This window comes from Odocoileus virginianus, chromosome 25 (assembly GCF_023699985.2).
Source record: "Odocoileus virginianus isolate 20LAN1187 ecotype Illinois chromosome 25, Ovbor_1.2, whole genome shotgun sequence".
Lineage (NCBI taxonomy): Eukaryota > Metazoa > Chordata > Mammalia > Artiodactyla > Cervidae > Odocoileus > Odocoileus virginianus.
This window is the reverse complement of record NC_069698.1, coordinates 35,260,850-35,285,155: the sequence shown is the minus strand read 5'-3', so window position 1 is coordinate 35,285,155 and position 24,306 is coordinate 35,260,850. Positions and strand designations below refer to the sequence as shown.

At 35.2% G+C, this 24,306-nt stretch overlaps 1 protein-coding gene across 2 annotated transcripts in view; it reads left to right on the top strand.

The window, feature by feature from the left end:
• Positions 1-24,306, top strand: part of TMPRSS15 (transmembrane serine protease 15) — a 137,876-nt gene that overhangs the window by 4,834 nt on the left and 108,736 nt on the right. The window contains exons 4-7 of one of the 2 annotated variants that reach the window (XM_070455231.1): positions 6,399-6,550; positions 8,610-8,654; positions 10,116-10,151; positions 21,935-22,066. In XM_070455231.1, the coding sequence (XP_070311332.1) occupies positions 6,399-6,550; positions 8,610-8,654; positions 10,116-10,151; positions 21,935-22,066 (365 nt within the window). The remainder of the gene's footprint in view (positions 1-6,398; positions 6,551-8,609; positions 8,655-10,115; positions 10,152-21,934; positions 22,067-24,306) is intronic. The other variant, XM_070455233.1, reaches the window with a different exon arrangement.

The following is a 24,306-nucleotide window of genomic DNA, read 5'->3' as shown; positions in this document are numbered from 1 at the left end:
TCTCAGATCAGAAACAATTAAACCAGAGAGTATACCACCAAAGATACTTGTTACATGATCTTCACAACAGTCCTGACACTTGTATAACAGTCCTTTGGTTCACAGGGACCAAACAGAGATAGGTCAAGTCAAAGAAAAAGAGATTATCCTAAGAAGAACAATAACAGAAGGTCAAATTAGTTAATGGGCAGAAGGAAATGTTAGTCCTTGCCGTTTCTTGTTGGAACAAAATGAACAAAAGCACAAAGCTTTATTTTACCAAATACAAAAAAAAAAAAAGGCTATTTCTCACCTGCTTATCTACTTATCTTTATCATTCTTTATCCCAGATAGCATATTCTTGATATCTTAGTCTCAGTAACCAGTCAACTCCACCCCATCTACTGACTTCATTCCTGTCCACAACACAGAGGTTTTGACTCCTGTTTTCCAGGGTTTATGATCTCTGATAACCTCTTTCATAACCTAATTTCAGGGCTAGAAGGACACAAGTGGCCTGTCAGGTAAGATTTATTAGTTTTTTTTGTTTGTGTATTTTAGTCTATGGCCACACCACCCTGAACGTGCCTGATCTCGTCTGTTTGTGTATTTTACTCAAAATGTTGTTTTAAAATATTTATTCAGTATTTATTCTGTGTAGGTAAAGCTATGAATGAAAGATTTTATTTCACTTTAAATTAATTATCTATTTTAGAGTAAGTGGAACCAATTTCTCTTTTCCAGTTTTAGAGAGGACTGAGAGTGGAGATCTGCATCAAAGCTTCAATTAAAACTTAGTTCTTAAAGGTTTAGCACAGATTCCCCTAGAGAAGAGACTGGCTACCCACTCCAGTGTTCTTGCCTGGAGACTTCCATGGACAAAGGAGCCTAGCAGGTGAAGTCCACAGGGTCTGACTTTTTGATTCAGACACGCCTTAGCAACTATCACTTTTAAGGAGCAGGATCCCATGTTCTTCCTTACCTTCATAAGGCTCTGCCCAGTGAAATCCATGCTAAGCACAGTGTGTAGTGCAGAGTTTATTAGGATAGTTTCCCTAATGGAACTCTTTGCCTTCTCTTGCTTACAACTTGCTGGATAACTTTGTTTTTACTCAACTGGGAAAATTTGCTGAACACAGATTTTACATAAGGTCTGGTAGTATATCAAAACCCTAGCATTTTCTTTGATATTTATTAAGTAACCTTACATTTCTCTAGATAGTAAAAATCACTATGTTTGAAACTGTAAATTATTTGAGCTGAGGAATTATTTCTTTCCCTTCCTTTAAACTACCTAGGAGACCAATATAGTACCTAAACCTTGATACATATTTTATAACAATTCTCAAATAATATACTTCATCAGTACAGAGGAACTTTCACCTAGTTGTAGCTGAACTACTTTTAAAGCAGAAGTGAGTTTTTAAAAGATGCAAAGCAAAGGAATTTCATGAAAATATCTGTAAGATAAATTACAGGTAGGTGCTTTGGGAGACTGAGAAGAAAAGGATGAGAAAAGAAATTTAGAAGCAGGAAAGAAAGTAACAAGCAAACATTTAGGTTTATTTTAACTAATATGATATAAAATGACATATTCCACTTACAGAAAAAAGTGAAAGTGTTAGTCGCTCAGTCATGTCAGACTCTGTGCTACTCCATGGAGTGTAGCTCACCAGGCTCCTCTGTCCATGGGATTCTCCAGGCAAGAATACTGCAGTGAGTTGCCATTCACTTCACCAAGGGATCTTCCCAACCCAGGGATCGAATCCGAATCTCCATTACAGGCAGATTCTTTACTACCTGAGCCATCAGAGAAGCCTATAGAAATACGTGGCAGACGGTCAACTGCTTTTATAAATCATTTTTACTTTAAACTGATTGATAAAATCAAGTAACAAAAATAACTGACTTCTCAACTAACAGTAGCCATATCAACTCTGAAAAATACATCTAAAAAGACTTTAAAATGCCTATTTCATTTTTTGTTACTGATTTTAATGAAACACACACTCTATACATGTGTATGTGGTCAAATTATAGCACTCAGAATACTACACTTAGTCATTAACGTATCTCTTCTTCCTTTTAAAAATATTATTGAATGTCAACTCTTTCCTCCTCCATTAAGTTTTGTGTACATATGTGTGTATGTGTGTGTGTGTTGAGCTACTCTGCAGGACAAGCAAATGGTCTACCCATGTCTGGGAAGCCTTTTATAACTCTGCTTTGTGGAAAATGCTTTGACTCAAAGAGCATTTAAGAGTTGGTTCCTTTAATAAAGTGCTGCTTACCCTTTGTAGCAATAGGAAGCTTATTTTGCCCTTTGAGCACAGATAAGTCATCAAGTTAGGAAAGGAAAGACTTTTGTTTACTCAGCAACCCCAGAGGTTATCAATATCATTAAGGAAAATGAGATAAGAAGCATTTGATTTATTGCACACAGGCTTTCTGTATAATGATAGAATTTATCTCTTCTTTTTTTTTTTTTTAAAGGATGAACTCAAATATTCCACTGAAAAAGGGCTTTGAAATGAAAATGGTCATTGTTTCCTTTTTTTGTTTCCTAATGGAAGAATTCTCATTTTCTTAATAAATAAATTCAATCTCACAGCTGTGATAGAGATGATTACTAAACCACATAACAGCTTTAACTTTCTTATTAGGTGAAGCATATGTGTTTACTATGGTTTCCCTGATTTCCACTGTATATCTCTCTTATCTCAACATTTATACTGAATAAGAAACAAATTTTAAAGAATGCAACTGTGTGTAGATATAGAATGTGTAACTCCTGTCCTTGCAAATGAATTATTAAATGTAATGTATAATTCACAACAACAACAAAACACATCTTTAATACAAAGATGTTTTATGCCTGAGGATAAACTAATCCAGTTACTTTCAACTCAGTGAAAGAAAATTCCAAATTTGTATGCTCTCTGCCAAAATTACCTTACCTCTTCTAATCCCTAATTCAAATAAAAGAAAGTGGTAAGTGAAATTAAATCTGTGAAAGTTACATAAAGAGAAAAATTCTGTTTTAATCAGAATTAAAACTATATTCTGGGCACCAAGGATGAGTTGGCAATGATGAATTGAAGACAGAAAAACTGATGGACATTGTACACTCTCACTTTATTTTAACCACATTTAACTCTATTCATTTAAGAAGTTTGGGGTAAAGATTGGTAAGGAGACAAGGAAAAAGAGAAGGAAAAAGAGGAGGAAAAGATGGAGAAAGAGTGAGATGGAAAAGAAAAAGATGAAGAGCTATTGAAGGAGCAGGAGAGGAGGGAGAGAAAGAGAGGAGGGAAGATTCTATTTCTCAAAAGTGTGGAGGCAATAAACTATCCACTCGCCATCCCAATTCCAACCAACCACTTCTGCCATCTCTTTGGATATAAAGTTCTGGTAACAATGCAAGAAAATAAAAACCTGGACCTACATCTAGGCAAATGTATTATACTGTCTTCCCTATTGATAAATAGTTCATAATGGTATTAATAGCAGTGCACGGCGGTGGGGAATAAGAACTATAGCAAAACACATCTGGGACACAGAGTTTCTGGGTTTTATTCCTCTATCTGGTACTAGTAAGCTATGTAACTCTAGGTACAATTACCTATATGACTCTAAGTTTCAGTCTACTTATTGCTAAAATTACAGTGTTGGCCAACATCAGGTGAAAAATACTAGAATCATTTTCTCTTACTTAAGCTTCTGTTTAAATAAATATAGCATGAAACCTGAGAGTCATATGCCTGTTAGGATTTTTAAAATAGCAATTAACAGAACACGTGACTAAAGTATCCTAAACAAAAGTGATTATCATCTGACATCACAAGAAATCTGTAGATTTCAGAAGAGGTTAATTCAGTGGTACCATGTGACATGATCAAAAATATATATGTTTTCAATCTTTTACCATGCTATCTGTAGCTTGACAATCATAAGTTGCCTCATGGTTCCACAATAGATGCAACAGTTCCAACAATCACACGTAGACATAATAATGATCAACAACAGAGTAGTAGTCCACTATGAGCCTTTATTACATTAAATATGAAAATGTTTCCTAGAAGTTTCTGATCAGTTTTACCTCCTGTTCCACTGCCCAGGGCCTAGTCACATGCTCATGAATAAAACTATCATGCAATGGCTGCAGAAGTTATGGTAAAATGGAGCATTATTCTCAAATAAAAAGAGAGACTGGTCAGCATGGAAAAATTCACAAGTGTGGAGTATGTAAAAACAGTGTCTGTGATGAAATCTACTTTTATCATGGATAGCAAGTGATTACACGTGTGGGTGAATTTGGGACATGTTACTTAGTAAATAGTTGCTAAATAGCCTTGCCATTTAAAAGATTTTGATAATTCAATTTAATCAAATGATTGGAAAGTTAAACATTCTAACATTTTAAAATTCTATACTTAATAGAGGTGAAATGTGCAATTATTGATCAGCCTGTTCACATAAATCATGAAAAACTAGCTACATAGAAAGGAATTACTTCTAAACTGTGAACTTGAATAGTAGCACAGAAACTAAAAAGGAATATCCTACCAAGGATAAATGGTGATCTACTGAGATCTTTCAGGGACATTTTGATCCTGTATTTAGTCTTGGAGAGGAAAAAAAATCATATATATATATATATATTTATATATATATTATATATATAGTAGTCTCTACCAAGACATATATACATGTAGATACATAAAGAACACTTCAGGAGTTGATGAAGCCCTTCAAGAAACTAATTAACTTACACATATGAATGTAAATGCCTAAATTTCAGAAACAGCAAACATATGCAAAATTTGGTTCTCTTTAGTCTGCCTTTTTTTTTTTTAAGATTCCATTCTCTTTAATGGATATTTATTTATTTTTGGTTGCACTTTGGTTTTACTTATTTTATTTATTATTTTTGTTATTTGATTACCATTTATTTTATTATTTGTTATATTAATATTATATTATCTTGTTATTAATTATCTTTATTTGCTATTTTTATTTATTTTATTAATTTATTATTTTTGTTGCATTTTGATTTTATATATTTTTGCTTGTGGCATGCAGGCTTCTCATTTTGGGGGATTTTTGTTGTGGCGCTCACTCTATTTTTGCCGGCTTCCGGTCTTAGTTGCCCTGCAACAGGTAGAATCTTCCCAGACCAGGAATCGAACCTGAGCCACATGCCTGCGTTAGCAGGCATTTTCTTATTCATCGAACCACCAGAGAAGTCCGTTAGTCTGCCTCTAAAGGATCCCAGTTAACCCTGAGCAGCCCTAGCTTACTGAAGGGTATGGAAGGAAGACCAGAGCTAGAGTTCATTTTCCAAACGGTTGTATCCTAAAAGCACGTTGCTCCTGCTCATTCACTTCAGTCGTGTCCAACTCTTTTCCGAACCTGTGGACTGTTTTCCACCAGGCTCCTCTGTCCATGGGATTCTCCAGGCAAGAATACTGGAGTGGGCTGCCATGCCGCCTCCAGGGGATCTTCCTGACCCAGCGATCGAACCCGAGGCTCCTGCATTGCAAGTGGATTCTTTACCACTGAGCCACCAGGGAAGCCCTTAAAAGCATAGTAGCAAAGTAGAAACATAGACCAAAGAGCAAAAATCTCTGTAGTATTTCCCCTGGACCAAATATGTATTCATTTTTTGCTTCTTTGTACTGTAAACAAATTACCAATGAGGAAAACTTTAAAATGCAGGCTTCAGAGAAGGAGATATAAAAGAGATGATGACTTGGGTCATGTAATTGAACTCTAAGATCATGGTCAGAGATGATTAGACAATATAATCCCAACTCTTGACAATGAGACAGTATAGCCCACAACTTCCTAGTAACCCACTTATGTTTTGTTTTCTTTCTGCTCTTTTGAAGTCAGGACATATTTCAATATATTAAGAATGAAGAAGAAAAAGTAGATATAATTTATTAACAGTTGCTATAGGCTTGCCATCAGGCCTTTGTAAAGTACATAGAAAAAAATTTTTTTCTGAAATCAGTGTAACTACTTTAGACTTCTTCTTACTTAGAAGTCATCTGTGAAAATAAAAAATCCAATTACAAATCCTCATTTTTTTCAAACAGTACAATAGGAATAAATGTCATGATATCATGTGGTTTTGTTTAATTTGACACAAGTGATTGTGGCTTGGCCTAGGGATTAATGTGCTAATGTGGAACTGAGATAAATTGAGTTCTAATTCTGGATATATCTTGTGCTCTTGTAGAAACAGTCACTCGTTTAAGTTCTCTTTCTTCCACCTGTGAAATAAAGATAACACTTGACATGACCTTCCTTGTGCAAGTGTGATAGGATTAACAAGGTGATGACTGTAGAGAACCGAACACAAATCATTTGAAGAGGGCTGAGTTTTTTCTCTTATGTCACTTTTTGCTTTGCAGAAATGGCAGCATTATAGTCATATTTGACCTTCTCTTTGTCCAGTGGGTGTCAGATAAAAATATAAAAGAAGAACTGATTCAAGGCATTGAAGCAAATAAATCCAGCCAACTGGTTACTTTCCACATTGACTTGAACAGCATTGATATCACAGGTATCTGTGAACCTTATTTGATACTTTGAATCAATAAGCCATGAAATTAAAATTTTATGTACCAAAGGAGCAGTGGGATCACCCTGGACTTTTAGGAACCTGTCTTATTGCGTGAGTAGCACATTTACACAAGGATAGTAAAATATGGACAAAACATATTAGGAAAAAAAAATGCCACTGAGCAAGTCTTAAGTTCTGAAAATATTGGCATGCATAAATGTTTGTGGGTCTAATCACACTTTTGGCATTGGCCAAGCACAGCACTGATTTTCCAGGAACCCTCCATCTGAAAGTGACATATTACTTTCTGATAGCCAAATTGGTATTGTTTAGTCACTAAATTGTGTCTGACTCTTGCAACACCATGGATTGACTGTAGCCCACCCAGTTCCCCTGTGGAATTTTCCAGGCCAGAGTATTGGAGCAGGTTGCCGTTTCCTTCTTTAGGGTATCTTCCCAGACCAGGATTTGAATCTGAGTCCTTGAACCTCCTACATTGGCAGGTGGATTCTTTCCCACTTCATCACCTGGGAAGCCCCTAGAATACTTAATCTACCTCTAAATAGCTGTGTTATTTAAGGCAATTTACCAGAATTTTCTCTGTGTTCGTTATCTCATCTGTAAAATGGTAATAATAAAGATACTGTGTAGTAGGATTGGTTTCAGGGGTAAATGTGTTGATAGAAAAATCACTTGTTCTAGCTAATAATGGTTAGTAGTATTTTTCAGCTCATTTGAATTAGACAAAAATCCAAAATAGTCTCTGCTCCAGCTGGTGTGCCAGAGGGAACCAAACCATCAGTAGAGGAAGTGCTTAAGAAGTTGAGTTGCCTTCTCACTGAACAGGCACAGCAGGATAAAGCAGGAAACTGAATAAAAGTAAACTGTGCTTGATGAGCCCTTTCTGTAAAGAAAAGCAGCTAGAGGTCTGCAATTTTGTATCTACTATTACAAAATCAAAGAAACAAAGCACACATGTCTTTACATATTTGCCTAAGAGCAAATAGATACTGACTTAGGCTGAAGTAAAACTATTTGAACTGGCAGAAGGCTACTTAGAGTGTGCATTTATTCCAGTTGAAGTGGATATTTATATATTGATGAGCTTTCTAACATCTCAAAATTTCTGAATTCAAAAACATTTAGCTGAAGGTTTACAGAGAAGAGATTGTGGATACAGATGGGCCTGGTATTTTGTTTTAATATTTATTTGCATCATGTCAATTTTCAAATTTGTTACATTTTAAAATTGGTTAATAATCTCACAAACAGATTTTTATACAGTAAACTCAAGCCAAACACAATGAAAAATTAAGATATTATCTTAAGAAAAAATCATATAAAACTGATTTAATCTTCTTCATTAATAATCTACCACATGTTTAGGAAACTGTTATAGGTCTTTTACAAAGAAGACAATGCAGTAATAAAGAAATAATGCGATAAACCATCTAGTTAGTAGAAGAAGACTTACCTCTTAGCCCACTTACTATAAATATTGTTTTGAATAAAAAAAATTCATTAGATCAGGGCTTCTCAGAAGATATGCTTTGGTGTCCTCTATTTTTAACATAGCTGTCATTGTGTCTTAAAAATATTAAATATGTTAAATCATGAAGAAAATCACTATTTTTATCTTTTAAGTGAAAATCACTTTATGCTTAAACAGTTCTTAGTTCTCAATAGATATTATCATGTGCCAGATTATTTTTACGTCCATTTGTTTTGATTCTAGGTCCCACAAGATTGGGGGTGTTAGATTATCTCTCTTAAATATAAATTATTCTATGTAACTATGATGAATCAGTAGACATCCTTCTTAAATGGGTAAGATAAATGAAATATTCTGTATATATAAATTTTATAGAGAGACTATATAAAGATTCTGAAAATTCATTGGATGTATCATAATTAAATAGTAATTAAATAAATAGGAACATTCAGGGTAAGAAAGGATGAAATGGAAACTCTAGATCAGATGCCCTTTGAATAACTATTTGAACTGCACTCAATGTTTTGTAATACTCTAAGCACTATATTCATACCAACTTTATTCCAGCCTCTTTGGAGAATTTCTCTACGATAAGTCCTGCAACAACATCAGGTCAGTACTTAACGACATTTTAAAATATATAACTTGGTGACCATAAAACTTTATGACATTAAGCAAGGATTCTATTTTTTTCTCGTGGCTCTTTCTAAATGAGGTATTTAGTCTTCATTTAAAAATGTAAAAAGTATACCTTTGCCCTGGAATAATGTAGTTCATAATATCCAGGATTCATAATGCTTAGGTATATATGCAAGGATATGCATTTCAAATTGCAATCATCCTTTCATATTTTAAACTCTATATACATATGTATGTATATATGATATGTGTGAATATGTGTGTGTGTGTGCTTGTGTGTGTATGTATGATCTCAAAATATGACTCTGATTATGTAGCCTTGGAAATGAAACCCTGACATTGCTAAGGTCACTATGAATGAGGAAAAGGAGTTTTAAAGATAATGAAATGATAACTTTCAAAATGTATTGTACTGTTTGGAAAGGACAATTGAAAGTTTAATATTAACTTTGCTCTATTCCAGCATTTTCATCACTCTCTCTTTCTAACTACAATTGGTCACTACTGCTCATAAAATTGAGGACTTCACTTTGTCTTATCAAGATCACACTGATTATCAAAAGAGAGCTTTGAGAAATTATCATTTTAAAATTAACCTGAGTTACCATAAAATGTAAAATCATTTTGTTGTAGAAATCTTATTCAAATCGAAGTCAAAAGATCTGAACACTAATCCTGTCTCTGCCAACCATCAGAATCACTGAGCATTTCACCTTCTGAAAATCTGTTTCCCATAAATTGTGAATAATAAAATTTTCTAAAAATGTTAGAAGTCATCCCAAACATCAAATTCATAAACAAGTGATTTTTAAAGTATACATTGTTATGAAACTATAACCATATTACTTTTGATATCAGTTGTAATCATGAATGTTTTTATAATATTTTTAAAAAATCTATTTGAAGTATTTACTACTAGGTAATATATTTTACAAACATTATCTCATTTAATTCTCAGAATGATTTTGTAAAGAGGTAATACTTTTTCTTCTTAAAAATACATAAATAATAAAGAAAGTGCCTAGAGTTACACAATTTAAATTTATCAAAGTCGGGAATTAAAAGTAATTCTCTGGACACCACGGCCAATAGTTTAAGCGTATCTCAAGTTCCTATTTCAAATAGCATTAGATTAATCTAGAACATTTATGTCTACAGCCATTATGAAATAAGTGAATTCTTATGTTAATTAATTATTGAAAATATCTATTTTCCTTAAAAAATGAACACATCTAAAAACCTCTGTTTACAACTCTAAAAATCAATAAAAAACATAAAAGATTTGTTTTTTAGATCCAGATGCAAATGATGTATCAAGTTAATGACCATTAATAATTCATAGTAATTTTAAAAACACATAAAATATTAAACAGGAGGAATTCCTAATAACTGGTTTTAAAATGTAATTTTTATTTATGTTATTTATTTTTACAGAAAAGCTAACAACCAGCATTCCTCTGGCAACCCCAGGTCAGTTTTAATAATATAATTTCTCTTTTTTTTAAAAACTTTTTGTTATGTTTCATTTTGGACTTCTGAGAATTATCTGATTAACAGCAATTAACAATGCCTTTATTATAGATAAGAAAAATAAAGCATGAAAGTTTATATTTAGCCTAAGTTTTTACCAAAAGGCAACAACATATTTCAAGTTAATTAATGCCTGTATTATCTAATCTTATTCCAGTCTTCCATCTATTAGAATCATGGTTATTATCTTTTGCTAAGCGTGCCAAGAGTAGGATCAAAATGTTTTCCAGAAAGGATATAGGTTTCATCAGGTGTGAGGGACATCTTTTCTCTAATTATTCTCTCTGAATACAATTGGCACATACTTGTTCTCTCCTTTTAACATGGTATGGTTGCCAACTCGGTACCAAAGTTGCCTTGGATTCATTCATTCAATTTTTCCTTAAGTGACTGCTTTATACCAACACATGGCATGTATCTATTTTTAAATTTTTGTTGGAGTACAGTTGCTTTAATGTTGTGTTAATTTCTACTGTACAACAAAGTGAATCACTTATACATATACATATATACCCTTTTTTTAGATTTCCTTCCTATTTAGGTCACCACAGAACAATGACTAGGTGACTAGAGCATTGATTAGAACAGTAGTTCTCTGTGTTATTCAGTAGGTTCCCACTTATTATCTTCTTTATACATAATAATGTATCTATTTCAATCCCGATCTCCCAATTCATCCTACCCACATTCTGCTCTCAGTTTGTTAAGTTTATCAACAAACTTAAGCCTGTTCTCTACATCTGTGTCTCTATTTCTGCTTTGCCAATATATCCATCTGTACCATTTTTCTAGATTTCACAAGTAAGCAATCTCGTATAATATTTGTTTTCCTCTTCCTGATTTACTTCATTCTGTATGACAATCTCTAGGTCTGTCCAAGTTTCTGCAAATGGCCCTATTTCATTCCTTTTAGTGGTTGAGCAATATTCCATCATATATGGGTACCACATCCTCTTTATCCCTTCCTCTGTTGATGTACATTTAGGTTGCTTCCATGTCCTGGCTATTGTAAACAGTGCGACAATGAGTACTGGGTGCATGCATCTTTTTGAATTATAGTTTTCTTTGGGCATGCCCAGGAGTGGGATTTCTGGGTCATGTGGTAGCTCCGTTTTCAGTTTTTTGCAGAACCTCTATTCTGTTCTCTAGAGTGGCTGTACCAGTTTACAATCCCACCAACAATGTAAGAGAGTCCCCTTTTCCCCATACCCTCTCCAGTATTTGTTGTTTGTAGAATTTTTGATGATGGCCATCTGACCAGTATGAGGAGATGCTTCATTATAGTTTTGCTTTGCATTTCTCTAGTAATTAGTGATGTTGAGCATTTTTTCATGTGCTTTTTAGCTATCTGTATGTCTTCTTTGGGAAAATATCTATTTAGGTCTTCCACCCATTTTTTGACTGGGTTGTTCTTTTGATATTGAGCTACATGAGCTGTTTGCATATTGTGGAGAAGAATCCCTTGTCAGTTCCTTTGTTTGCATATATTTTCTCCTATTCTGAGGGTCATCTTTTCTTTTTGTTTATGGTTTCCTTTGCTGTGCAAAGCCTTTTAAGTTTAATTAGGTCCCATCATTTATTTTCATTTTCCTTACTCTTAAGAGGTGGGTCAAAAAATATCATTTGGATTTATGTCAGAGAGTATTCTGCCAATGTTTTCCTCTAAGAGTTTTATAGTATCTGGTCTTACATTTAGGTCTTTGCTCCACTTTGAGTTTATTTTTTTAAGTTTTGTGTATGGTTGATATGTGTCTTTAATGTTATAATTTTTCCAGATTCTTAATAATTGTCTATTTTGCCTTTGTCTATCTGCTAGTTAACCAAAGAGTCCTCACTTAATCTTCATGTTAAGCAGTCTGGATGTGTACCTAATCTCTTTAGGTAAACTCCATACAGGCAATATTGTATAACTCTTCAGCTCCTACAATACTACTTCTATTTTCATGTTATTAAATTTTATATCAAATATTATATAATACAAGGAGAGAACATTTGTGAAATTATAAGTGGTCTCTGGGTAAGACTTAGCAATTCCTAGATGAAACAGTATGTGTAAAGTTTGAAAAGCAGAGTGATATGTGAATGATGTATCAAAATACTTTATGAAACAAATCATCCCACCTCTGAACCCATAGAGGGCTCTTATGGTAAGACAAGGCTGCCTGCGGTTGTATTTTGGTGTTGTCCAGAGAGCAGCACAACACGATGAAAAATAGAACTGTTCTTCAGCCCACTGTCCCTTATGCAATGCAGAAAACTATTTACAGCATCTAAAATCACCTTTCAACACACTCTCAAAAAGTGATTTTAGGATGGATAATGACCAATTCACTTAATCTAAAATTAAACTAAATAACTTTAATATATTTTAAGAAACATTTCTATAACTTTAAAAGTCAGTAACAAATACCAAAGTTAGTGCTGTGTTTTCTATTTACCTGTTTATTGATTCACTGAGTGATTCATAAAACCCACAGTTATTGAGGCCCATCTAAGAGATGTATAAAGTGCCCTAAGAGAAATATGTGGAAAGACTTAGAAGGAAAAAAAATGTTAGAGCAAAAAAATCTTTGGACTTAAAACAAATTTTCCTTCTTACTCTCTTGAAGACAAGCCCACCAAAAATATGAAAATGGCTGAACAATATGCCCAGTTTCTTGCAAGACTTTTGGTCCTATCCAAAATGCCCATAAGGCATCTGCCCACACCAAAATGGTCCTTGATCATTTGGTCCAGGCCAAAATTACTTAGAGGGCTTCCCTGGTGGTGCAGAGGTTAAGAATCTGCCTGCCAATGCAGGGGGCATGGTTTCAATCCCTGACCCAGGAAGATCCCACATGCTACAAGACAACTACGCCCATGCATGACAACTCCTGAGCCCATTTGCCCTAGAGCCCACTTGCTCTGGAACAAGAGAAGCCACCACACTCTAAGTATAGAGATGCTCATGCTCACCACAACTAGAGAAGGCCCATGTGCAGCAACAAACACCCAGCTCAGCCAAAATAAATTAAAACAAAACAACAACAAGACCCAAATCATTTGAATGGAACAGATATGCTCTTGGGCACTTTTTGTTGTTATTTAGTTGCTCAATTGAGTCTGACTCTTTTGTGACCCCTTTTATTGTAGTCTGCCAAGGATCCTCTGTCCATGGATGCTTTAGATAGGAGCAAATTTTAAGGGCCTTTTGGAATGGATCAAGTGATTTAAGAACCAAATGTATTATGGACAAAAATATCCCACAGACCAAATATATTATGACATTTTACGTGCTATGTACATAAACACTCTTAGTTGCTCAGTTGTGTCTGACTATTTATGACCCCATGGACTACAGCCCACCAGGCTTCTCTGTCCATGGGATTTTCCAGCAAGAATACTGAAGGAGTACCCATTCCCTTCTCCAGATATCCTCCTGACCCAGGGATCAAACTCAGGTCTTATGCATTGCAGGTGGATTCTTTACCTTCTGAACCACTAGAGAATCTGGGCAGGATCAAACATCGGCTAACAGCCCCGCTTCTGGCAAAAGGATATGGTGAAATGGGAGCCCAGAGCGTGAGCATACTACCTGACCAGCACTTTTCTTTCCTAGAGAGGGGAACAGAAATCTTTCTAACCTGTAAACTGTAATGGAATCAGTACATATTTATTTCTATCTTTCACATTTTACATGAGCATTTGATAATCATAATGAAAACCAAAAAGTAACGTACAATTTTCAAACACCAAAAATGTGTAGGTGAATCCACCTTAAGTATTTCCACCAATTACTGTCACATAATGTTTGGTAAGCCACCTAATCTTCTTGAACTTTGTACTTATTATCTGAAAGACAAAGATTTAAATATATGTCTTAAAGAGCAGTCATGAAGAAAGGAAATAATACAGATACCAATTCATGACTGGCATAAAGGAGGGACACAACCAAAAAAAAAAAAAACCAAGTTGTATACTTTTTGAAAAAGATCTTTCAAAAACTGGAGTAAGATTAAAACAAGATTGTTGTATTCAGTAGTGTCTGTATTAATCTGATCATTTCTTTGGCCCCCAAAAACTCCATTTCCAAAGCTTTCCTGTTATTGGAGACCATATTGATTACCTTACTCAATCCTGACGAATTCTCATAATGTAAGTAGGTGGTAAAATATCACATTCCCTCTTTTACTGGATCCATGAGTCCCCAGTCACCATTCCTATTCATTCCTCTCATACATCAAGATACTATAGATTTATAGAGGGGAATGAGACAATTAAACTTGAAAACCACAGTTTCCAAGCAGTAATTTATTATGAATATGACTTTCAGGGATGTTAAGTTTATTCTCATTTTTATATGCCTGGAAGACAGAGTTTGAGAAAAATCAACAAATGCATGCACCATATACCTGGTGTTAGTACTATTATAAATTCTGCCAAAGAGAATTTTTATTTGATAGTGGGTACAAAGTCCATGAGGATTATGTTCTATTGTTCAACTGCCTTTGTTGCCAATTACCATAAAGTTTTACTAACCCATTTGGAACAGTAAAGGGAGAGATGGGAACTAAGGTTGCATTACACCAATTGATTTCTAGCTGTTACAGTGTGCCCAAGAGGGGCTCTTCTGTGCAATTGTTCATATGCTTGAAGGGTTTCTAGAATACAACTTGTTCTAGTCTTTTGTTGCTTACTGGGCAGGCAATGATTGCAGAAAAACAAAATTCACTATCATGGGCTTTCTCAGTCTCAACAAAATGCGATTTTCTATAGTTCCACCATGTGGAGGGGTTTGAGGATGGAAGGAATAGAACAGGGTAATTTAGTGAAGAATGTGAAATTGGTTCAAGAGAATTTAAGACAGAATTATACTCTTCAATTGAATTGATTTTCCCAGGACTCACACACAGGCACTGCAACCAACACCAGATGTCTTTTGACTTCAAGTATTTGTTTTCTCTGCATCTGAGAAAACAACATACATATACTGCTAAGCACTCTCCTCTAATTTAAGACACTCCTACACAAATAATAACAGAACCATTAAAGTATTTTCCCACTTTAATTTCATTTTAATTGAACAGCCACAGTCTTGCTAAAATGATTAAATTTGTTCTTTTCAAGTTGAGGAGAATTTCTGTAAAGTGATATCTTCCAAACACAGTACAGGGAAATGAACTTGATCTCTTAGAGCAGGCTTTCATGCATTCAGATTCTGATTTCATTACTAAGTAAGGTATTAAATCTTGGGTTTAATTTGTCTCATATTTGGTCACCAAGGGTTATTACACCTATTTTTAGGGAAAATAAAAATCTAAGATTTCCCAAATATGATTTTCAAATTACTGTCTTGTATGTAACACTTCTTATGACTGGTTTGGGAGAAAACAAATAATGATTTCAGTCTTTTTCTCCTCCACAATGCTTAGTCCAAAGTCTGCACAAAATAGAAATGAGAGATTCCTCACCTCAAGTCATTGGACAGTGTTATGACAGTGGACCACTCTGAAGTAATCACATTTGAGTGTATACTGAATCCTTCATAATACAAATATAAATAAAAGATAAAGCCTTCAATTTGCAGAATTACAAATAATACTGATTTATGGTGGGTTTTCATATTATGCCAAAAATTAACATTCTGAAGGTTAAAATGCCATACAATATAAAAATATGCTAATCTTTTTCCACTCAAGAAAAGAGCAACTAATATTTAGACAATTTGAACAGATTTTAATAAACAGAATCAATTATTATTTTTGTACAGTTCAGTTCAGTTCAGTCGCTCAGTTGTGTCCGACTCTTTGCAACCCCATGAACTGCAGCATGCCAGGCCTCCCTGTACATCACCAACTCCCGGAGTTTACTCAAACTCATGCCCATCGAGTCGGTGATGCCATCCAGCCATCTCATCTTCTGTTGTCCCCTTCTCCTCCTGCCCCCAATCCCTCCCAGCATCAGGGTCTTTTCCAATGAGTCAACTCTTCGCATGAGGTGGCCAAAGTATTGGAGTTTCAGCTTCAGCATCATTCCTTCCAATGAACGCCCAGGACTGATCTCCTTTAGGATGGACTGGTTGGATCTCCTTGCTGTCCAAGGGACTCTCAAGAGTCTTCTCCAACACCACAGTTCAAAAGCATCAATTTTTCGGCTCTCAGCTTTCTTCACAGTCCAACTCTCACATCCATACATGACCACTGGAAAAACCATAGCCTTGACCAGATGGACCTTTGTTGGCAAAGTAATGTCTCTGCTTTTTAATATGCTATTTAGGTTGGTCATAACTTTCCTTCCAAGGAGTAAGCGTCTTTTGATTTCATGGCTGCAATCACCATCTGCAATGATTTTGGAGCCCCCAAAAATAAAGTCTGACACTGTTTCTACTGTCTCCCCATATATTTCCGAAGGAGTGATGGGACCAGATGCCAGGATCTTAGTTTTCTGAATGTTGAGCTTTAAGCCAACTTTTTCACTCTCCTCTTTCACTTTCATCAAGAGGCTCTTTAGTTCATCTTCACTTTCTGCCATAAGGGTGGTGCCATCTGCATATCTGAGGTTATTGATATTTCTCCGGGCAATCTTGATTCCAGCTTGTGCTTCTTCCAGCCCAGCGTTTCTCATGATGTACTCTGAATATAAGTTAAATAAGCAGGGTGACAATATACAACCTTGACCTACTCCTTTTCCTATTTGGAACCAGTCTGTTGTTCCATGTCCAGTTCTAACTGTTGCTTCCTGACCTGCATACAGGTTTCTCAAGAGGCAGGTCAGGTGGTCTGGTATTCCCATCTCTTTCAGAATTTTCCACAATTTATTGTGATCCACACAGTCGAAGGCTTTGACATAGTCAATAAAACAGAAATAGATGTTTTTCTGGAACTCTCTTGCTTTTTCGATGATCCAGCAGATGCTGACAATTTGATCTCTGGTTCCTCTGCCTTTTGTAAAACCAGCTTGAACATCTGGAAGTTCACAGTTCACATATTTCTGAAGCCTGGCTTGGAGAATTTTGAGCATTACTTTACTAGCGTGTGAGATGAGTGCAATTGTGCAGTAGTTTGAGCATTCTTTGGGATTGCCTTTCTTAGGGATTGGAATGAAAATTGACCTTTTCCAGTCCTGTGGCCACTGCTGAGTTTTCCAAATTTGCTGGCATATTGAGTAAAGCACTTTCACAGCATCATCTTTCAGGATTTGAAATAGCTCAACTGGAATTCCATCACATCCACTACCTTTGTTCGTAGTGATGCTTCCTAAGGCCCACTTGACTTCACATTCCAGGATGTCTGGCTCTAGGTGAGTAATCACACCATTGTGATTATCTGGATTGTTAAGATCTTTTTTGTACAGTTCTTCTGTGTATTCTTGCCACCACTTCTTAATATCTTCTGCTTCTGTTAGGTCCATACCATTTCTGTCCTTTATCAAACCCGTCTTTGCCTGAAATGTTCCCTTGATATATCTAATTTTCTTGCAGAGATCTCTATTCTTTCCCATTCTGTTGTTTTCCTCTATTTATTTGCAATGGTCACTGAGGAAGGCTTTCTTATCTCTCCTGGCTATTCTTTGGAACTCTGCATTCAAATGGGAATATCTTTCCTTTTCTCCTTTGCTTGTTGCTTCTCTTCCTTTCACAGCTATTTGTAAGGCCTCCTCAGACAACCATTTTGCCTTTTTGCATTTCTTTTCCATGGGGATGGTCTTGATCCCTGTCTCCTGTACAATGTCATGAACCTCCGTCCATAGTTCATCAGACACCCTGTCTATCAGATCTAGTCCCTTAAATCTATTTCTCACTTCCACTGTATAGTCATAAGGGATCTGATTTAGGTCATACCTGAATGGCCTAGTGGCTTTCCCTACTTTCTTCAGTTTAAGTCTGAATTTGGCAATAAGAAGTTCATGATATGAGCCACAGTCAGCTCCTGGTCTTGTTTTTGCTGACTGTATAGTGTTTCTCTACCTTTGGCTGCAAAGAATATAATCAATGTGATTTCGGTGTCGACCATCTCGTGATGTCCATGTAGAGTCTTCTCTTGTGTTGTTGGAAGAGGGTGTTTGCTATGGCCAGGGCATTCTCTTGGCAAAACTCTATTAGCCTTTGCCCTGCTTCATTCCGTACTCCAAGGCTAAATTTGCCTGTTATTCCAGTATTTCTTGACTTCCTACTTTTGTATTCCAGTCTCCTATAATGAGAAGAACATCTTTCTCGGGTGTACACTTTTCCTTAAATAGAAATCCTTAACTGTTTTGTTAAATATTCCTCATGAGAATCACAGTAGAGATTCCCTAGAAAAGGAGAAGTACTAAAGTAAAAACTAACGGATGAAATGGCAAACTAAATAGTCCAGTCAAAGAACTCTAGCTTTAAGAATGGAAGGTTACTTTAAATACTGGCATCTGTCTAATTTATGTAACAGTTAATGTTTTAATCAATAAGCAATGGTTTTGTTGGAAATGGACATCATACCTGTGTATGTAAGGAGATGAGAGGGAGACAGAACACTAGGTAAAAATAAAATCTGATAAAATCCTAAAACATCCTTCCTCTATTTAAGAAGACTATATTCATATTTTCTATATTGGCTTTAAATTAGAGGAATTTCTCTTATTCATGGACCAAGACAGATGAAGAGTGTTTGTACAACAGAAAATAGAGATATTGAGAGTACAATCTAAACAAGAGTGTAATATTTCCACCTTCAAATCTAAATATTTCAAACTAAAGTCATTTACTAATCCCACCAGCTGTTTCTCTGATAATGCCTATTGTGACTAACTGGTATTTCATGGCCACTCCAAAATGCATCTACCATTCTGAGCATCCTTTTATCTACCTCCCTCTGACCAGGAGCATATCTGGCCACCAAAGCTCATCAATCCTATGTGTGAAATAGCAATTGGATTATGTCCCCACCTCCCCTGCCAGTGCAAGAGTTCCAGCTCTCAGCAACTTTCACCTTGAGTGTTGAAATGGCTTCTTAGTTGGTTTGCTCTCTTCACATGATTCTCCACGTGGTAGCAGAATTGTCTTTATGAAACATGGACTGGTCATATCACATATATATGTTAACATTTTCAATACTGTTATTTACAAAAAATATTTTAATATGTTAAAATTATGTTTTAAATGTCCCCCAGAATTTGTCAGCAAACTCCCTTCCTGCCATAGTGTCAGTAAGCATCCCAACATCTAGATAAGTTAGATGCCTCTGCTTTCCCTATAGTAATGTGATCTTGTCACATCACCATGTATACATTTCACGCACCTCTCTTCCTTGTGCATTTCTAAGCATCTTTCAAATTTTAGTTTATATGAAGATGTTTTCAATCCCAGACTCAGAAGGAAGATAATCCATGGCATAGTCCAGTTTTGATGTTCCCGCATCACTTTTTTTCTACCTCATTACAAAATTTGCCAGCCAATGAATCAGTTTCACACTAAACTCCAAACTCCATAAGAATATTCTCTGCCTTACTCATCCTATTATTTCCATCCCTTAAAAAGCCATGATGCAAATAAATGGGAAATAAATACTTGTAAAGTGAATGAATAGTCATTAATGAGATCAAACATTTCAACTGGTGTCTCTTGACAGTGTGGCTTTTAAGTTCAACCTATAAATTTCAATAAGCAATAGACAAAGATATGAAACATCAGTAAGTGAAGTTTCCATAGAAATCATTAGATCAGACAAAATTATAATGTCCCTAGTTAAATGCCCAAATATATTCTTATAGATGCTGAATACCTGGACCTCCTTCAACCTCTGTTTAAAAGAGACATAGAGTTACTACAATGATGTCCTTTTCCTCATTTATTTTTTATCAAGCATTTTTTGAATACTATCAACATGACACCGCTTATGGATTAGTGGCTCAATAATTAAGAACTCTCTTGATGTGTCATGATACTATACAAGTTTATTTAATGTATTTTTAAATTAATTTTTTCTCTTAAATGGGAGTGTTTTGGCACTTGGAAATGATTCAGCTTTATCTTGTCCTATTTTAGATGTTAGGTGGTCCATGAATTTCCCAATGGCTTATATCTATTTTAATTACAATTATAAAAGAACTATTTAGTTGTATTTATACCCAGCAATTCTGTCTATAATATTCTTAATTAAGCATTACCTTAGCAGATTAATTAACAGAAGCACTTTTTCCAATTTATTTCTTGGAGCCTAAGAGAAATTTCAGAATCAAATATATTTTTAAAACCCAGCAGATGGCAGTACAATGCTGGCTTTAAGATTAAGGACAATAACAAAAAGAAAAAAAATGCTATTGAGCTTAAAGATTTTCCAAAAACTTTAAACTTTCATTGTTATTCTAATCATAAAGAAACATATTGAAATTCTCACATTGCTCAGAAAATTAAAAACATATGTGGTTATCCAGTGGGCATATATTATTAGGATTGCACCTAAATTTTCCATGTCAATTTCTAGAAGCAAAATGTGCTTCTCAGTCCATCTCTATATTTAGCAAGATGGAAAGAAGCAGGTGAAGGACAGGACAGGCTGAGAGGTGTAAATTTATCAGAGTATGACATGGAACCCTGCAGGGGGATGTTTGCACCTTCCCCCTAAGAAACCCTGACCCAAGAAGCAAGGAGATAATGAACAGGAGAAAACTACTGGGTTTTCATGTTCAATGTACTATGGATTTTAAGTTTCATTTTACTATAAAATAGTTTTCATTGACAAATTTTGTTCTGCAGGATGCAAACCTTACTTTCAACCACTATATTTTCAAGTCATAAGTTTATAAGTAAATGAAGTGGCTATTAGATACTGTAGATGCTGAGATACATATTTTAGCAAATTGCCCCTCATTACACATAGCAATCCTAGGAGGTGTAAATATTGGGGACTAAATTTCCAAGCTGTAGCATTCATTTATCAAGATTAAAAATCAACAAAGTAGGGGCTTCCTTGATGGCTCCAGTGGTAAAGAATCTGTCTGCCAATCCAGGAGACCCAGGATTGGTCCCTGATCCAGGAAGATCCAACATGCCTCAGAGCAACTAAGCCCATGCCCCACCGATACTGAGCCTGTGCTCTAGAGCCTGGGAGCCGGAACTACTGACGTCCACGTGCCCTAAAGGCCATTCTCCCTCCACAGCAAGAAAAGCCACCACAATGAGAAGCCTGCACATTGCAACTAGAGAGTAGCCACGCTTGCCGCAACTAGAGAAAGCCTGTTCAGCAGCAAAGACCCAGCACACACAACCAAAAGCAAATGAATGAACAAGCTTTTTAAAAAGTCAACAACGTCAGCATCGTATTTAATATATATGAAGAAATATGTATCATTTCTTCAAAATTTAAAACTCTAAGATCAATTCATAAAATGACAAATATTTTTTTTTTGAAGTTGAAATAATTATAAGAAAGCATATACTTACTTGGGCTTCCCTTGTGGCTCAGCTGATATAGAATCTGCCTGCAATGTGGGAGACCTGGGTTCGATCCCTGGGTTGGGAAGATCCCCTGGAGAAGGGAAAGGCTGCCCACTCCAGTGTGCTGGTCTGGAGAATTCCATGGACTTAATAGTCCGTGGGTCTGCAAAGAGTCGGACATGACTGAACAACTTTCAGTTTCACTTTCAAGTATATACTTACCTAAATGACAAAGATTACATAATAAATATCCAAACACTGTACATATCTCATTGGTTGGAAATTAAATTTATTATGTGGGAAACTTTTAAATTCAATCTTTTTTTTTTTAAAGGAAATGTCTCAATAGAGTGCCCACCTGATTCAAGGCTATGTGCTGATGCTCTAAAGTGCATAGCAATTGATTTATTTTGTGATGGAGAATTAAACTGTCCAGATGGCTCTGATGAAGACAATAAAACTTGTGGTAAGTGATTAACTTCCCTCCTCCCTCCTCCCTTCTTTTCCACCCTCCTCACTGTGTCCACACACACACACACCCTCAGGTACCAGAAATTACTGGAGATTGAGATATACCCTTAGTCGTATTTATGATTTAAGACAAAAATCTAAAAGTAATTATATTAGTATTCTTAAACTTTATCTTGTTACATTAAACCTATTAATTAGTTAAACAGAATTCCATTTGACAAGCATAGAAAGAATGCTGTGGTTAATAATATCTGAGAGAAGAAAGTGACCTTATATTTCATCCATTATTAAACTGCTATGAATTATTATGAATTTGAATGCTTTTCACCATCATATCATAATACTGATCACTTTATTTTTTGTCATTTTAACAGTCTTTAACTCAGGAATCATCACTCCTTAATTCAAATTGTTGCCTTTTTTCAACCTTTGGCAACGAAACAAAAAATAGATAAAAAGTGTAAAAGTGTTGTAGTTCTGTGAGTAAAGAAAATCAGTTAAGAATAAGATCTTCATGTCTGTTAAACTAAATATATGTTTTGTTTTGTTTTCTGTAAATACTGGCATTTGTTTAGAGTGGTAATAGTTGTTTTTTTTAAATCACTATTATTATTAGTTAACACTTAAGTAAGTCAGTCAGTCAGTCAGTCAGTTCAGTCGCTCAGTCATGTCCGACTCTTCGCGGCCCCATGAATTGCAGCACGTCAGGCCTCCCTGTCCATCGCCAACTCCCAGAGTTTACTCAAACTCACGTCCATCGAGTCAGTGATGCCATCCAGCCATCTCATCCTCTGTCGTCCCCTTCTCCTCCTGCCCCCAATCCCTCCCAGCATCAGGCTCTTTTCCAATGAGTCAACTCTTCGTGTGAGTTGGCCAAAGTATTGGAGTTTCAACTTCAGCATCAAAATGCCGAACATAGCTGTAATTTAAACATGTAATTTAAATATGTAATTTAAACATATTTTTTCTTCAGCTTATTTCTTCATTTTATTGCCTGGGTAATATACACATGAAAGATTAGCACATAAATGATATACAATCAGTAAGTAAGGTGAGGAACTATTTGAACAATTCTAACCTATACTTTGTTCTTGAAAAATTAAACAGCAGGAATTGAGCAAATTTTTGGTGTAGTTTATAATCAATTTAAAAATTGGCTGTGGGCACAGTTAGTTCCTAAAATGTGTAAAGGCTTTAAATACAATTTACTTCACTTTGCTTGTCATACTTTGCTCTTTTTTTTGATATGAATTGAAGACAAATGCTCCAATACTAACTGAAGTTTCAAAAATTACCTACCCACTCAGGATATACTTGAAAAGACAGGCAGTTGGTCTGTTTCCCAGAACCAACTCAAAAACCCAGCAACTTGACTAAAGTGTCTTCAACTAAGCACTCCTAGTTCAAATGTTCTTGGATGAAACCCAGACTTCAAAGTTTAACTGCGTACTTTGAAGTGCACTCAGGGCATACTGGAAGAAAGTGCAGGCTACAGGATATTTTTTAATCTATTTTATATAACTAAATTACTCAAAGAAGAAGAAAGTAGTGTCTTTGTTTGCTGTGGTTTTCAGGCAGCTTTCAAAACCTCTTCAGTGGGAATGTGGTACAAGTGTGCCATCATGAGGTAATAGAGGTGATGTTCCACAATTTATATTTCAAAAATTATGTGTATCAAAGTGAGCCACATACCTTTAAGTCTATTTGATGATGATCACTAACTTTAAATGGGGAGAAATATCTAAGATGTATAATCAGAAAATGAACCACACCTATTGTGTGCTCTCTACTGTTACAGAGTTTATGATTTTCATAGCAAATTAGTATCCATGCATATCAAATAATAACCATAGAAATACACTATATGTGGCAACTTGTCCTGAAGTAAGTTACAAGGCCATGAATTATGTTTCTGAGTCACTCTAACTCATGACATGAACTTCAGTATTAGAACTGAATTTTCTAATTATATGATTAATGATTATGTGTTTGCATTAAATACATAGTCAAATTGCATTATTATTTTTCAATATCATGAAGGTTTTGTGTTAATTGAAACACTATCAATTCACCATCCAAGTCTGTAACTTTCTGAAGCCTATAGATCCTTGTCTGTCACTTTTCTTGATTCTCTTTATTATTTGCACTTTAAAGTTAGCATTGTATCTATTATTTTTGCAAAAACAATTTAAAGTCTTTGTGGAATAAAGAAGAGAAAAAAATCAATCAACTACT